The sequence below is a fragment of the Lactuca virosa genome, chromosome 8 (assembly GCF_052849685.1).
Source record: "Lactuca virosa cultivar CGN04683 chromosome 8, Lactuca_virosa_CGN04683_v6, whole genome shotgun sequence".
Classification (NCBI taxonomy): domain Eukaryota; kingdom Viridiplantae; phylum Streptophyta; class Magnoliopsida; order Asterales; family Asteraceae; genus Lactuca; species Lactuca virosa.
The window spans coordinates 134,265,362-134,278,828 of NC_136433.1; the positions used below are offsets into that span (position 1 = coordinate 134,265,362).

Here is a 13,467-nt window from a genome sequence, read left to right on the forward strand (position 1 = left end):
ATGGTTGGTTTTTCTCTTCTTAGCTAATTGTTTTTATCCCAATTAACATTAAGGTCATATTAAAAACAAACATGTTTGCAACATCACATTTTTAGCCTCTAATTTCTCTTAAAATTTGTATTTTAGTTTTATTTAAATGGTAAATATTAATATAAGCGTTTTTTAAACATAAAAATAATGTAAAGTTTTTTTGTAAATACATATATAACTGATTGTGTTTTTCTATATATATATATATATATATATATATATATATATATATATATATATATATATATATATATATATATATATATATATATATATATCCTTAGAAATAAATAACAAATTATACAAATTAACCAATGAAATTATTTAGTTTCTTAATTGCATGTCTATACAATGTAAATAATAATTTATCATTTATTGAACCATGTTGAATAAAAATAAATTAGTTTACTGTAGTTTAATATTTGATAAAATTATGAAAATAATTTATGTTAGTTTATGAAGCAGTTTTTGTTAAACTATTTTAAAATAGTTTTTGATAAATTTATTGATTTTTTTAAAAAATATTTTAAATATATCCTTTAATTATATTAATTTTTCTATTAATTATATATAATATATCTAAATACCTATTTATTTATATGAATTTACATTACGATCTAATTTATAAGATACTTTTAATAAAAACTATTGATTGATTTTTCAACCAGCCTGTCTAGCAAAATGAAACAAATGTCATTGACACCAGGAAAATGTGTAGAACCTGAGTTGGAGAGAGAATGGAATCCCTGGATTTACAGAAATATCGCTGTTGTTTTTATCCCATCATCATTACTTTCTCCTCAATGCCTCTCACATTAATCATTCATTTTTATGAAAATGACAAAAACCCTTTTCATTCTGCAAACCCTTTATACTTTCAGAGAAAGAAACCTTTTCATGAGTTCTTACCAAAGGGAAAGAAAGGCAATTCAACATTAAAGAATCGCCTCTGTATAACTGAAGCACTTCTTAGTTTCGTGTCTTCTCCAGATGGGTGGTCGTTGTTCATGTTTTTCCTTCTCTTTATGTGGATGTTGTCGTTTCAAATCCAAGCTTCCTCGTTCCTCCGATCCGGGTACGTCAAAATCTAGTCTATAACATTAGAACATCTCTGTTCATACTCGTTTCTTTATATACATAATGTGTTCGACGATATGCTTCAGAGAACCGCGGTGGTGAAGACGACAAGCTAAAGTGGCCATGTTTCAGGGAGTACAAACTAGACGAGCTTAGAGCTGCAACCGGTGGCTTTTCCATCGAAAATGTCGTGTCGGAGCACGGCGAGAAGGCGCCCAACGTCGTCTATAAAGGAAAGCTACCCGACGGTGACTCTCTGATCGCCGTTAAACGATTCAACAAATCAGCTTGGCCTGATACTCGTCAATTCCTCGTACGTTATCTCTAGCATCCTTCCCTATTTAATTCTGATTCTGAATAATGATGCGATGTTTATGTTTATAGGATGAAGCAAAAACAGTAGGCCAACTTCGAAGCCAAAGATTGGCAAATTTGTTGGGATGCTGCTACGAAGGAGACGAGAGATTACTGGTTGCAGAGTTCATGCCTAACGAGACTTTATCGAAGCATTTGTTTCATTGTGGGTCTATTTTGTTGCCACTTTTTTTTTCTCCAAAAAATTCTATTAATAAATTTGAGCTCTTGATTTATATATAAACTTGTATGTACGAATTTAGGGGAAAGCCAACCACTGAAATGGGCTATGCGATTACGTGTGGCTTTGTATTTGGCACAAGCATTAGAGTATTGCAGCATCAAAGGCCGATCCCTGTACCATGATCTTAATGCTTATAGAGTAGTGTTTGATAAGGTACCAACATGTTATCAGAGCCTAGCTTCATGGCCCACATAGTTAGACTGTCAAGTGTGGGCTCTTTTGAAAAGAAAATCTAGGACTCCACATATCTGACAATCTAATATTGCAGGATTGCAATCCGAGGCTCTCATGCTTCGGGCTAATGAAAAATAGCCGAGATGGGAAGAGCTACAGTACTAATTTAGCTTTCACACCTCCGGAATATATGAAAACAGGTATAAAAATAGAGATACAATCATACAAAAAATATATATAATATGGTTAAACTTGTATATATATTTCTTTATGTTTTTCGATATGGCAGGTAGAATAAACGCAGAGAGTGTGATTTACAGTTTTGGCACCATACTTCTTGATCTTCTTAGTGGAAAGCACATTCCTCCGAGTCATGTAAAATTTAAAGAGTTTCAATTTCCTTTTTTTTTTTTTTTGTTTATAAATTATGATTTAAATTGGTGTTATTTTTGTGATTGTAGGCGCTTGATTTAATACGTGAGAAGAACTTTCAAATGTTAATGGATTCATGCTTAGAGGGTCATTTTTCCATTGAAGATGGAACCGAATTAGTAAGGATAGCTTCACGTTGTTTGCAATATGAGCCTCGTGATAGGCCCAATCCAAAATCTGTTGTCATGTCTCTCAATGCTCTTCAGAAACAAACAGAGGTGTCATCCGTTGTGTTGATGGAAATTACAAATCCGCCCCCGGTGGAAACTGCAAAAGAAATTGACTCGTTATCACCATTTGGAGAAGCTTGCTCCAGAATGGATCTAACTGCTATACATGAGATGTTGGAAAAAAGTGGATACAAGGATGATGAGGGGGCTACAAATGAGGTCTTTCTCTCTCCTCATTATTTGTTCTTGTTTTAGCGTTTAGGGTTTTTGTTATTATTATTTTTTATTTTTTTTTGTGTTTATTTTTTGTAGCTTTCGTTTCAAATGTGGACAAGTGAATTACAAGAGGCTTTGAATGGTAGGAAGCATGCGGACACTGCTTTCAGAACCAAGGACTTCAATACCGCGATCGAGTCATACACAACTGTAAGTAATTTTTTTTTTTTTTTTTTTGAATTTGCATCTCACATGATGCTCTTGGAAATGTCTAAAATACGCTTCGTTTGAGATCTAAAACTCGGTTCTTTCTTTTGTTTAGTTTATTGAGAATGGAAGCATGGTTTCACCAACTGTGTATGCGAGGCGATGTTTGTGCTACTTGATGAACAACAAAGCACAAGAAGCTTTAGGAGATGCGATGCAAGCACAGGTGGCATCACCTGATTGGTCAACCGCACTCTATCTCCAAGCTGCTGCTCTTTTTAGCTTAGGAATGGAGAATGATGCTTGTGAAATGCTTAAAGATGGCTCAATTTTGGAGGCCAAAACTAAAGGCAAATGAAACATTTTGGTTTTGTAAATATTTTCTTAATTCAATATCTTTTGGAACTGGTTTGTGAACAAATGTTATTTTATATGTAACGAGAGAATGTGTGTTTATCAGTTATTTTTATTAAACTATATGTTTAAATTTGATAATTTTACATTGCTTAAAAGATTAATTTGCCATTTATTCAAAGATTAATGGTTAGCTTGCAATGACAAGTCAAGCATGATGTGTCATATGGTCAATCACTCATTTCTTTTGATATTATGCAATTATAATCTCTTAAAAACCACTAAATAGATATTACTTTCGTTTGTATATTATAGCATCATACTTTCATTTCTTCGTATTACAAGATTGTAGTTTAGACTTTTTTTCTTTACTAAGGCATTATGCTTTCAAGAAAAAATTATTATGACACTGTACTTTGAAAAATCTATGAAAATTGTTTTGTATTTAGATGATAATGCTACAATTTAGTAGATTAGTTAAAAGTTGAATGTTTTAATAGGAAGAAATGAAAATAGGATGCTATGAGAAAACAAATCAGTTTAAGTATGTTACCATTTTCTGCACCTAACCCTTAAGAAAATTAACTCCAAGTTTTTGATGTACAGACTAAAACTGCCAGTTTCTGAAGTTAGATCCGCCATATTTGAAACACAAATTTCTTTCTATTATATCCAACTCATCCCATATGTAACTGAATGCAATCAATATATATATATATATATATATATATATATATATATATATATATATATATATAATAACAGGAATCTTAGGATTATATGTAAGTAGCAATGTACTTTCATTCATTTGTTTATCATAGCATCTTACTTTCATTTATTCCTATTAAAAAATTATATTTCGAAAATTATATCCAACTATAACAATTTCATCTGAATACAAAGTAGTTTCTATTGCTAAAATTGAGTATATCAAAATGCATTGTCCTAATGAAAAGAATTTTAAGTACAATGTTATAATCGGGTTGATTTGTCAAAGTACATTGTTTTAATAAGAAAAAATTAAATGTGCAATGCTGTAATAGAAAGAATAATAAACAAATATCGAAAGTGTGTTGCTATTTTTCCATTTAGCCCAGAATCTAATGTGGATGTTACTGATCAACGAGTTCAATTCTCATGAAGAAACAATACCTTTTATAAACAAACTCGTCAAAACGTGATCTTGTATTAGCAAATATGCATTTCCTAATGGGCTTCTTGCAAAATATGTGGCTATTTTGCTAAAAAAAAATTATGATAAATGGTACAAAAGACACTAAGTGTTAAAAAAATCAATTTTGACATTGTTTTAAGTTTTCTTATAAATTGAACATGGTATTTTCCAATTTTGTTTCAGTTTTGTTCAATGTTGACCACATATCCAATTTCCTTCAGGTTACTCAATTTCATTGGATCTGACGTGTCAAGTAGGTGATGTGTTAGCCATGTGGACTCCTACTTGGCATTAATTGAATGTACTGGAGAGATCTTTAAATGTAAGCTAAAATCTAGGTTTTCACATTTCGACATTTCGTCCTCTTTTCCTCTTCTTTGATTTTAAAGGTCGATCATGTGGTTCAACATCACAGACAAGTCTACGAATAGTAAGGAATCAACCCTTTAAGAGGTGTTATTATGGATTATCAGCTCAATTTTCTTTCTCTTGGAGTCACAAAAACCCTGCAAGAAGATATTCTGGTTGTAGGTATTTCACGTACGGTAAAAAAGATTGTAAATACTTTGAATGGTATGATGAAGAACTTCTGAATGAATGGTACAAGAAAAAGTTTAATGAAAATGATTCCTATTTTTTATGAAGCTTCAAATGAAAATCCCAACTCTAATCTATAGTTTCTCATTGTTGTTATGATTTCCTATCCCTTCTAGTTGCAGTTAATAACTCACCTTTTCATTCGCATCTAAAAGAAACATAGAATATGTGAAAGTATGTCCTTCCATCTGACTGTAACACCTACTTTTCTGCAATATTTCTTGAATTGGTCTCATAATCCTACGAGCATAGTCCTAAACAAGCCCATAATGCTCTGTCAGCTTTAGATTTATTATTGCCAAAGCTTTCTTCTTTGCTCTATAACATTGTGCCATTGACACTTCACATACCTTCTCTTATCTCTTTGCTTTTCATCCTAGGTCTTGCACTCAAATATTTTATGTATTTTCTTAGCAATCCAATTAGGATTCACCAATGTACCATGGTTGAACTCCGTAATACAAGTGTGAGTATCATCAAGTCCTTTAATCTGGAATGATCTTTCTTAGTTTATCTATGATGCCCAAAGTTTAAAGGGACAATAAATGTTTCTTGTTGGTTACACATTTCTCTTTTAGCCTTTTTGTAAAAGATTTCACAAACCATAGTGGATACTCATTCTGCATAATTTGTAAAACAGAAACGCAATTCCTCTATACTAGCATATATCTTGCCAATTTGTAGAACAGAAACGTAATTCCTCTATACCAGCATATAAACCATATCCAGCACTAACTTCTAGTGAATCATCCTCCATTTCCTTTTTCTAATTCCTTCATAATCAGAATACTCCTATTTAATTGCTCCATCTTCATTCCTTTATGCAGTCCCTCAGTGATGGCAGAATTCATAAAGAAACGCATTAATTGGCACCTTTGATTGAAGTGTATATTCTTCATCTTTGTCTTTGTCATCCAACTCATCATCCAGCACAAAGGTTGGATCCCCTTTCATTGATTTCTTCACCCAAGTCGCTTTCTTCAATGTCTGAGTTTACTTGTCACAATAATGTCTGAGTTGCCATGGCATGTGACATATAAATTGAATAATATAAAAATACATTATGTGCTAAATATGATGAGATCATACACTCCATTATTCTTATTTTTACATGTTAAAAAAACACGTTAGTAATATACATATTTCGAACCAAATACCTCTATTTAACCAACACAATAACGAGAGCTAGCAGATATAGTTCATCAGGAATAGTTGTCCCCAATGTATGTCCACTTTTGAATAAGGCGTTCTTTATAGGATTTCACTACACATTCTTTATAGAAAGCATGTTTGGATTTTAAACCCAATACATTTTTTTATTGAATTTCAGTCTCCACCCTTTCAAGCACTATCGTGGACATTGTTTTATTGGAACTAGTCAGGAGAAAAGAGGGAAAACGGAGGATGACCATCCCAGATCAGGGTGGACACAAAGAAGGAAAAGAACGATGGATGGGACAACCTTTGAAAATATGTGGGACCACAGAATCAACCCAAGGTTGGAGATGTATTTTGGTTGCTCAGGTGTTGAGTTTTTGTTAGCCGGCAACGACACAACTTTTTAATAATAATTATATATAAATAAAAAAAAAACAAAGCTCTCAGTGTCAGATTTATTATATATTAAAGAAAAAACTGAGTAATTACGAGATAATAAATTAAAATTACGAAGAAAAAAATTGTTTGGAAGAGTAGAAAATACAGAATTGAAATCATGAGATGTATAAAGAGTTATGGAGTAGAAAATACGGCATTGAAATCATAAAAATGTATAGTATAGTGGTCCTCCCATGATGTAATAATCCACTTTCCCAAATTCAGAAATACAGGATGTATGCATACAATAAAAGTTTCATGCAAATTTTTGATAGAAAACCATGAGTGCATGGTTGAAAGCTCTCAAAACCAGTAGAAATAAGATTTTAAAAAGAAGAAAGCTAGCGAGGTAAAGAAGTGAAAGAACACAACCATCTACACAAATGTCACCTAAAATAGGGGGGCAAAACAAGCACAAAAACGAGTACTAGTTATAATCCAGAAACAGAATTACACCCACACTGTTTAGCAAAACCGATAGCTTTCTTGCAAATTTTTCACAAACCAACTCAAAATGGAAGTTGAGTTGACAACCACAAGACAATTCACACATAAAACAATATAATAACCACATAATAGAGTCTAGTCTCCTTCACCAATCACCCCCAATCAACCCTCATACTCTGCCTCTTCCTCCTCTTCCTCATACTCTCCCTCCTCATCAGCAGTAGCATCCTGATACTGCTGATACTCAGACACCAAATCATTCATGTTGCTCTCAGCTTCAGTGAACTCCATTTCATCCATTCCCTCACCAGTGTACCAATGCAAGAAAGCCTTCCTCCTAAACATAGCAGTAAACTGCTCACTAACACGCCTAAACATCTCCTGGATGGAAGTTGAATTCCCAATGAAAGTAGACGCCATTTTTAGCCCAGTTGGTGGAATATCACAAACAGTTGATTTCACATTGTTTGGGATCCATTCCACAAAGTAAGATGAGTTCTTGTTTTGAACATTTAGCATTTGTTCATCCACCTCTTTCGTGCTCATTTTGCCACGGTAGATGGCGGAGGCGGTGAGGTAGCGGCCGTGGCGGGGGTCGGCGGCGCACATCATGTTCTTAGCGTCCCACATTTGTTGGGTGAGTTCAGGGACGGTTAAAGCACGGTATTGTTGGGACCCACGGGAGGTGAGAGGGGCGAATCCGACCATGAAGAAGTGGAGACGAGGGAATGGAATCAGATTTACTGCGAGTTTTCGGAGGTCGGAATTGAGTTGACCTGGAAACCTTAGACAGCATGTGACTCCGGACATTGTTGCAGAAATGAGATGGTTGAGATCACCAACTGTTGTAATATTTGATTAAGATTTTTAGTAGAGGTTAATTAAAGAAGATAGAGAAAGTTATGATTTGGAGAACTTACAGCTTGGAGTTGTGAGCTTGAGTGTCCTGAAGCAGATATCGTACAAGGCTTCGTTATCAAGAACCATACACTCATCGGCATTTTCAACAAGCTGGTGGACAGATAATGTGGCGTTGTAAGGTTCAACAACAGTGTCTGAGACCTTGGGAGAAGGAAATACAGAGAAGGTCATCATCATTCTGTCGGGATATTCTTCCCTGATCTTTGAAATCAAAAGTGTTCCCATTCCGGATCCTGTTCCACCTCCTAGAGAGTGACACACCTGAAAACCTGCAAAATTATAAAATGTTAATATGAAATGGTAAATAGGATGCAATAAGTTTAATTTGCGATCTGAAAGTCTCAGTAAAAGGATTATAACCGACTCTGAAGAAAAAAATGTAACGAGATTATTCATCATATTTATCATCGTTTACGCTACTATGAAAAATGATAGATCTATCTAAATGAAACAAGTTAAAATGAGATCCAACACTTTGACAAAGAAGTGTGCCATATATAGATAATGTCTTAGGATTTGAGTACATCAAATGCCTCCTACCAGATTAACAAACATTTCGTAGATCTATCGCTTTATATACAGGAAACGATAAATAGATCTGAAAGAACTATCTACCAACTTAAATTTGATGTGAAGATATTTAACAGAGACATTCGTCAACAAATGTTATGGATCTATCATTTCTAACTGATTAGTTAATCAAAACAGAAATGTTTAACACAAATAAACATAGATAGATATGTATGTATACCTTGCAAGCAATCGCAGTTCTCGGCCTCCTTCCTAACAACATCGAGAACAGAGTCAATCAACTCGGCGCCTTCGGTGTAGTGTCCTTTCGCCCAGTTGTTACCAGCACCACTCTGACCAAAGACGAAGTTATCAGGTCTGAAGATTTGACCGTAGGCACCAGATCTGAGACTGTCCATCGTACCAGGCTCCAGATCCATGAGCACCGCTCGTGGAACAAACCTTCCGCCGCTGGCCTCATTGTAATAAACGTTGATCCTCTCGAGTTGGAGTTCGGAGTCTCCGGTGTACTTTCCGGTTACATCGATACCGTGCTCGGCGCAAACGACCTCCCAGAACTTAGCTCCGATCTGGTTACCGCATTGTCCACCCTGGATGTGAAGGATCTCACGCATTTTCGAGTGTGAGTGAAGAGTAGAGAGAGAGGATTAGGGTTACTGGAGCGGAAATAGGGTTTGGATATAGATCGAAACAGAAGGGATGTCTGCAGTCTCTCAGTACGACCTTTTATATAGGGAGAACCGTATATACGTATTTAGATTTGTATACGTATAGATCTACGGAGACAGATAATAGTATACAATATATTTTAAAAGGTTATACCAAAATCTTAATTTAAATTTTGAAATGGTTGATGACCGATGTAATTATTTTCTTTTACGAGTAAGACATTTGAACTTAAACTATATTAGGTGATGATTCGACTAATTATTAGAATATTAAGGAGATATAATATTATTTTTGTGTAATTTTTTGTATGTTTATTGTCGACATATTTTTCTAAATGATGGCATAAACTTTTTTATAAGGATAATTATTGGGAAATTGAAACCATAGTTTGAGTTCTAGTTAACAAAATTAATCATTTTTTTTAAACTAACCATTTGGTTCGGAATGTACCATTTTGAACCAGAATATCTAGCTCAAGCTCACTACTGTAGCCTCATGTTATATATATGGGTCTCACACACAAAAACCCGGAATACGCGTTTCGAATTCTATTAGGACTGTTCACTATTCGGATAAAACCGAATTATCCAATTGAACAATTTGGATTGGACTATTTGGTTCGGATATTCAGATTTTTTGATTGGTTTTCAAGAAAAAACGATTTATTATTTTGGATTTCGGATTGGTTTTGGTTTATAAAATAAGAACCGAATAGTCCAAAAAAACCGAATAAACATTTATTATTTATCTATTTATAATATATATCTATAGTTATTTATTAATTGTGTAATTTATTTTTTCAAATAGGAACGTTTCACCCGATAAAAAACATTAATACGCATTTTCACTCAAAAGTTTTTTATCTATAAAATATTTAACTATAATATATCTTCTTATTAGTTGTTTATAAATTTCAAATCACAACTAAGTAATTTGTTTTTGCTTCTTGTGTAAAGTTTAGTAATATTATAATTATTTGTCGTTTTAAAATGTTTCGGTTTTTGAAAACCGAATTATAAAAACCGATCCAACCGAATTGTAATTGGATCGGATCGGATCGGATTTAAATTTAGTTTGGACTATTCGGATCCATGTTTTGAAAACCGAAATCAATTTGGATTCACTTGATTGGATCGGATCAAACCGATCCATCCAAACGAACACCCCTAAATTCTGCAATTCCAAAGTTCGTTTTACCTTCATTTCGAATCTACTTTTCAGCATGGATTCGTCAAATCAAGTGACTTCTACTCTTTAAGTTACTTTAAGTTACTTGCATTTGAGTTTTCAAACACTCCGGAAAACAATGAACGAGTTCGGAATATCTATTTTTTGTATGTTTTTTGTTGTACATGTATGAGGTGCATGTAAGTATCTTATAGTGTGTTTAGGACCATTTTGTTAGTCCGGAACTTTGTTTTCTAAGGAATCCGGAAAGGTCCTGTAGGTCCGAAATACGAAGAACTTGGTCCGGAATTATGTTCCAAAATAAGAAGAACTTGGTCTGAAATAATGTTTCGGAATAACAAGTCGGAATGAAAAATGATTATTACTTTTTTTTGTGTTTAACATTGTTTAATAACCCCTATTAGTCTAAAAACAAATTTGTGTGGATGTTGTTAAAAAAATGGGTTTTACGGACGAATAAATTGTATTTCATTTATATAATCTTTCAAAATTGCATCTGATAAAGATAAAAGCTATTAAAATGTTGTTAAAAAAGTTGGTTTTGCAGTAATGTATTAAAATGTTGTTGAGATTTTATTGTTGCAAATAAAAAACCAGGATGTTGAGTTATAAATTAAAATAAATAATAAACAAGCACAGTCACCTATAAAATTACAAAAGAATCGGAAAGGATGTTAAAGCTTAAATTTAAAGCAGATAGAACTCCGAAAGATAATACCCGAGCAAATTCAGACAAACATGTTATTATAGACTAGTTGCAATGTCATTAAATTTTTTATGGTTATGCTTCAGTAAATTGGTTTTATTATTGGATACGTTTATGCAAGTTATTTTTAATGCGTATGTTAATCTATATTTAAAAAATTTCACACTCATTCTTCTAGATATGTTTTTGAAGAAATATTGGGTGTTTGTTCTTCGTGTTCTTCATAAAATTGAGTTTTAGATCGAGTTTTGCACTAAAAACATTGAAAAATCGTGTTTTTGCTCGTTCCCAGCGAGACTTCGGCGACTATTTTTCGGTCAGCAGCTAGGGTTTCCGAGGTGTTTGCGGTCAGAAGCTTGTTTACAGCCGAAAGCGAGGGTTCTCGGTGGCGCGTCTCGGAGTTTGCGGTCAGAAGCGAGTTTACGGTCGAAAACGAGGTTCTCAGTGGAGCGTGCGAGGGTTTTCGGTGCGCAGCTTCGCAGGTTTTCAGTCCACGTGTTTGGTCTTAGGTTTTCAGTCTCGTTTTCGGTCAGCAGATCCTCTTGGTGCGAATCTTTTCGATAAGGATCAAGAAGCCTTGCATTTTCGGCCAAAAACTCATTTTTTCGAATTTTGAAGTCCCGTTTTTTGCATAAAGCTTTGACTTTCGATTTTTAACTTTCTAGTTTGACTTTTGACCTTAAAATTTGACGTTTGACTTTCACTTTTAATATTTGACTTTCAAAGTTGACTTTTGATTCTCAAGTTTAACCTTTGACCTTCAACTTTGACTTTCTCGTTTAACTTTCAAGTTTAACTTTTTAAGTTTGACTTTTCGGTTTAACCTTTTAAGTTTGACTTTTCGGTTTGACTTTCAAGTTTAACTTTTTAAGTTTGACTTTCAAGTTTAACTTTTTAAGTTTGACTATTCGGTTTGACTTTTAAGTTTGACCTTTTAAATTTGACTTTTAATGTTGACTTTTGAGGTTTATAGTTAAAGGGTATTTTTGGTAAACAATGAGCTCTTCAAACACCAAGGTCGATGAAGCTTCATGTTCTCAGTCTTGTGAAGCTAAATTTAAACTGTATCGTGATCAACATGATTTGCTAAAAAAGGAAAATTGATGACCTTAAATATGAAGGATATATACTTAGGAAGGCACAAAACCAAGGACTTCCGAAAACTTCAAGAAGAATATAGTAATAAATGTGTAAATTGCAATTATGCTAAAAAGGAAATTGCCAAATTAAATGTCGAACTTGATGCATTGAAAGATAAATATAAAGATGTTGAATTCAACTTTAGGAAATTTGATGTGTCGAGTGAGGTAGTTGCATCCATGATTGAAAAACAATTAAAGTTTAAAGATAATCAAAATAAGGGTCTAGGGTATCACGGTGTTCCACCTCCTTTCAATGTCAATTATACCCCACCCCTTGAAACCAATGAGGAAGAAATACTTGCTCAGTATGGCCAACCCCCTGTGCTAGTTTCGGTTAAGACTGAACAATCATGCCAAACTGAGAGTGTTGAGGTGAAGGATACTAATGTTTCTACTTCCTGTGCAGGTTTTTATTACAAATCTATTGACTTTTTTCATACAATCTAAAAGCGAAATAGCCTCAGTTTGAGAAAAAGAGGAAGAAAAGTTCTACTCCGGGACCCCATGATGATACAAAGTCCGATATTGCCACCTGACATATTATGATTGGATGTAGCACCATAGATCACCATCAGATGAGATCCAAACTTCTTGATGGAGGATAACAAGGTGCATTGTTTGCTATAAAATTTAGGTTTCAATTTAATAAATAACATTGTACTTTCAACTGTTTAAAATGTTGTATTTAGTAGATTTCTTTTTAAAATAGTAGACTTAAAGGAAAAATCTGGAATGCAGTAGTATAGTGGAAATAAATGAACATAAGATGTTATAATAAACAAAAAAATGAAAGTATGTTGCGATTATGGTCTCCGCTTGTATACCATACTATGTTTTTATCTGTAAGCTTCACTATCATCTTGTCTCATCTTTTTGGATGACAAGATTTGGTGTCATACGTCTCCTTTAAAACCTAATGTCGTTAATAATGGTTTGTCAGGTTTTGGATGTTTATAATTACTAAATAATATATATTTATATGCAGATTTTTAATGATATATTGATGGATGATAGTGGTATTCAGATATCAGAGGTTCCAAGTAAGGTTTCTGCATGGTTTTCTATTTTTGAAGCTAATCATGTCATAATATAACCACACTTTATTCGGAAAATCCAAATTTTGTTACATTGACCCCCTAAAGTTTAAACTTTGTAAAATGTCTCTAGTTTAGCAAACACGTACAAACCCACGGCAACACGCGAGCTTTTTACTAGTTTCATATTAATTAAAAATGGTA

At 33.5% G+C, this 13,467-nt stretch overlaps 2 protein-coding genes across 3 annotated transcripts; one reads left to right on the forward strand and one right to left on the reverse strand.

Annotated features, from left to right (window-relative positions):
• The first annotated feature begins 756 nt into the window (after nucleotides 1-756).
• LOC145134590 (serine/threonine-protein kinase BSK6-like) lies at nucleotides 757-3,378 on the forward strand. 2 transcript variants are annotated; one of them, XM_079069430.1, is made up of 10 exons: nucleotides 757-1,105; nucleotides 1,194-1,420; nucleotides 1,492-1,627; nucleotides 1,725-1,858; nucleotides 1,974-2,079; nucleotides 2,169-2,254; nucleotides 2,341-2,430; nucleotides 2,518-2,700; nucleotides 2,794-2,907; nucleotides 3,020-3,378. In XM_079069430.1, the coding sequence occupies exons 1-10, from the start codon at nucleotides 1,021-1,023 to the stop codon at nucleotides 3,260-3,262; spliced, it is 1,404 nt and encodes a 467-aa protein (XP_078925556.1). In that variant the 5' UTR covers nucleotides 757-1,020; the 3' UTR covers nucleotides 3,263-3,378. The 2 variants fall into 2 exon arrangements, with proteins under 2 accessions (XP_078925556.1, XP_078925555.1); XM_079069429.1 differs by having other exon boundaries at nucleotides 758-1,105; nucleotides 2,341-2,700.
• Nucleotides 3,379-7,036: 3,658 nt separating this feature from the next.
• LOC145134592 (tubulin beta chain-like) lies at nucleotides 7,037-9,239 on the reverse strand. Its single transcript, XM_079069431.1, has 3 exons — nucleotides 8,745-9,239; nucleotides 7,993-8,262; nucleotides 7,037-7,914 (listed from the first exon to the last, which is right to left on the reverse strand). Exons 1-3 carry the CDS (start codon nucleotides 9,136-9,138, stop codon nucleotides 7,235-7,237), a joined length of 1,344 nt encoding a protein of 447 aa, XP_078925557.1. The 5' UTR covers nucleotides 9,139-9,239; the 3' UTR covers nucleotides 7,037-7,234.
• Between the last annotated feature and the right edge of the window lie 4,228 nt (nucleotides 9,240-13,467).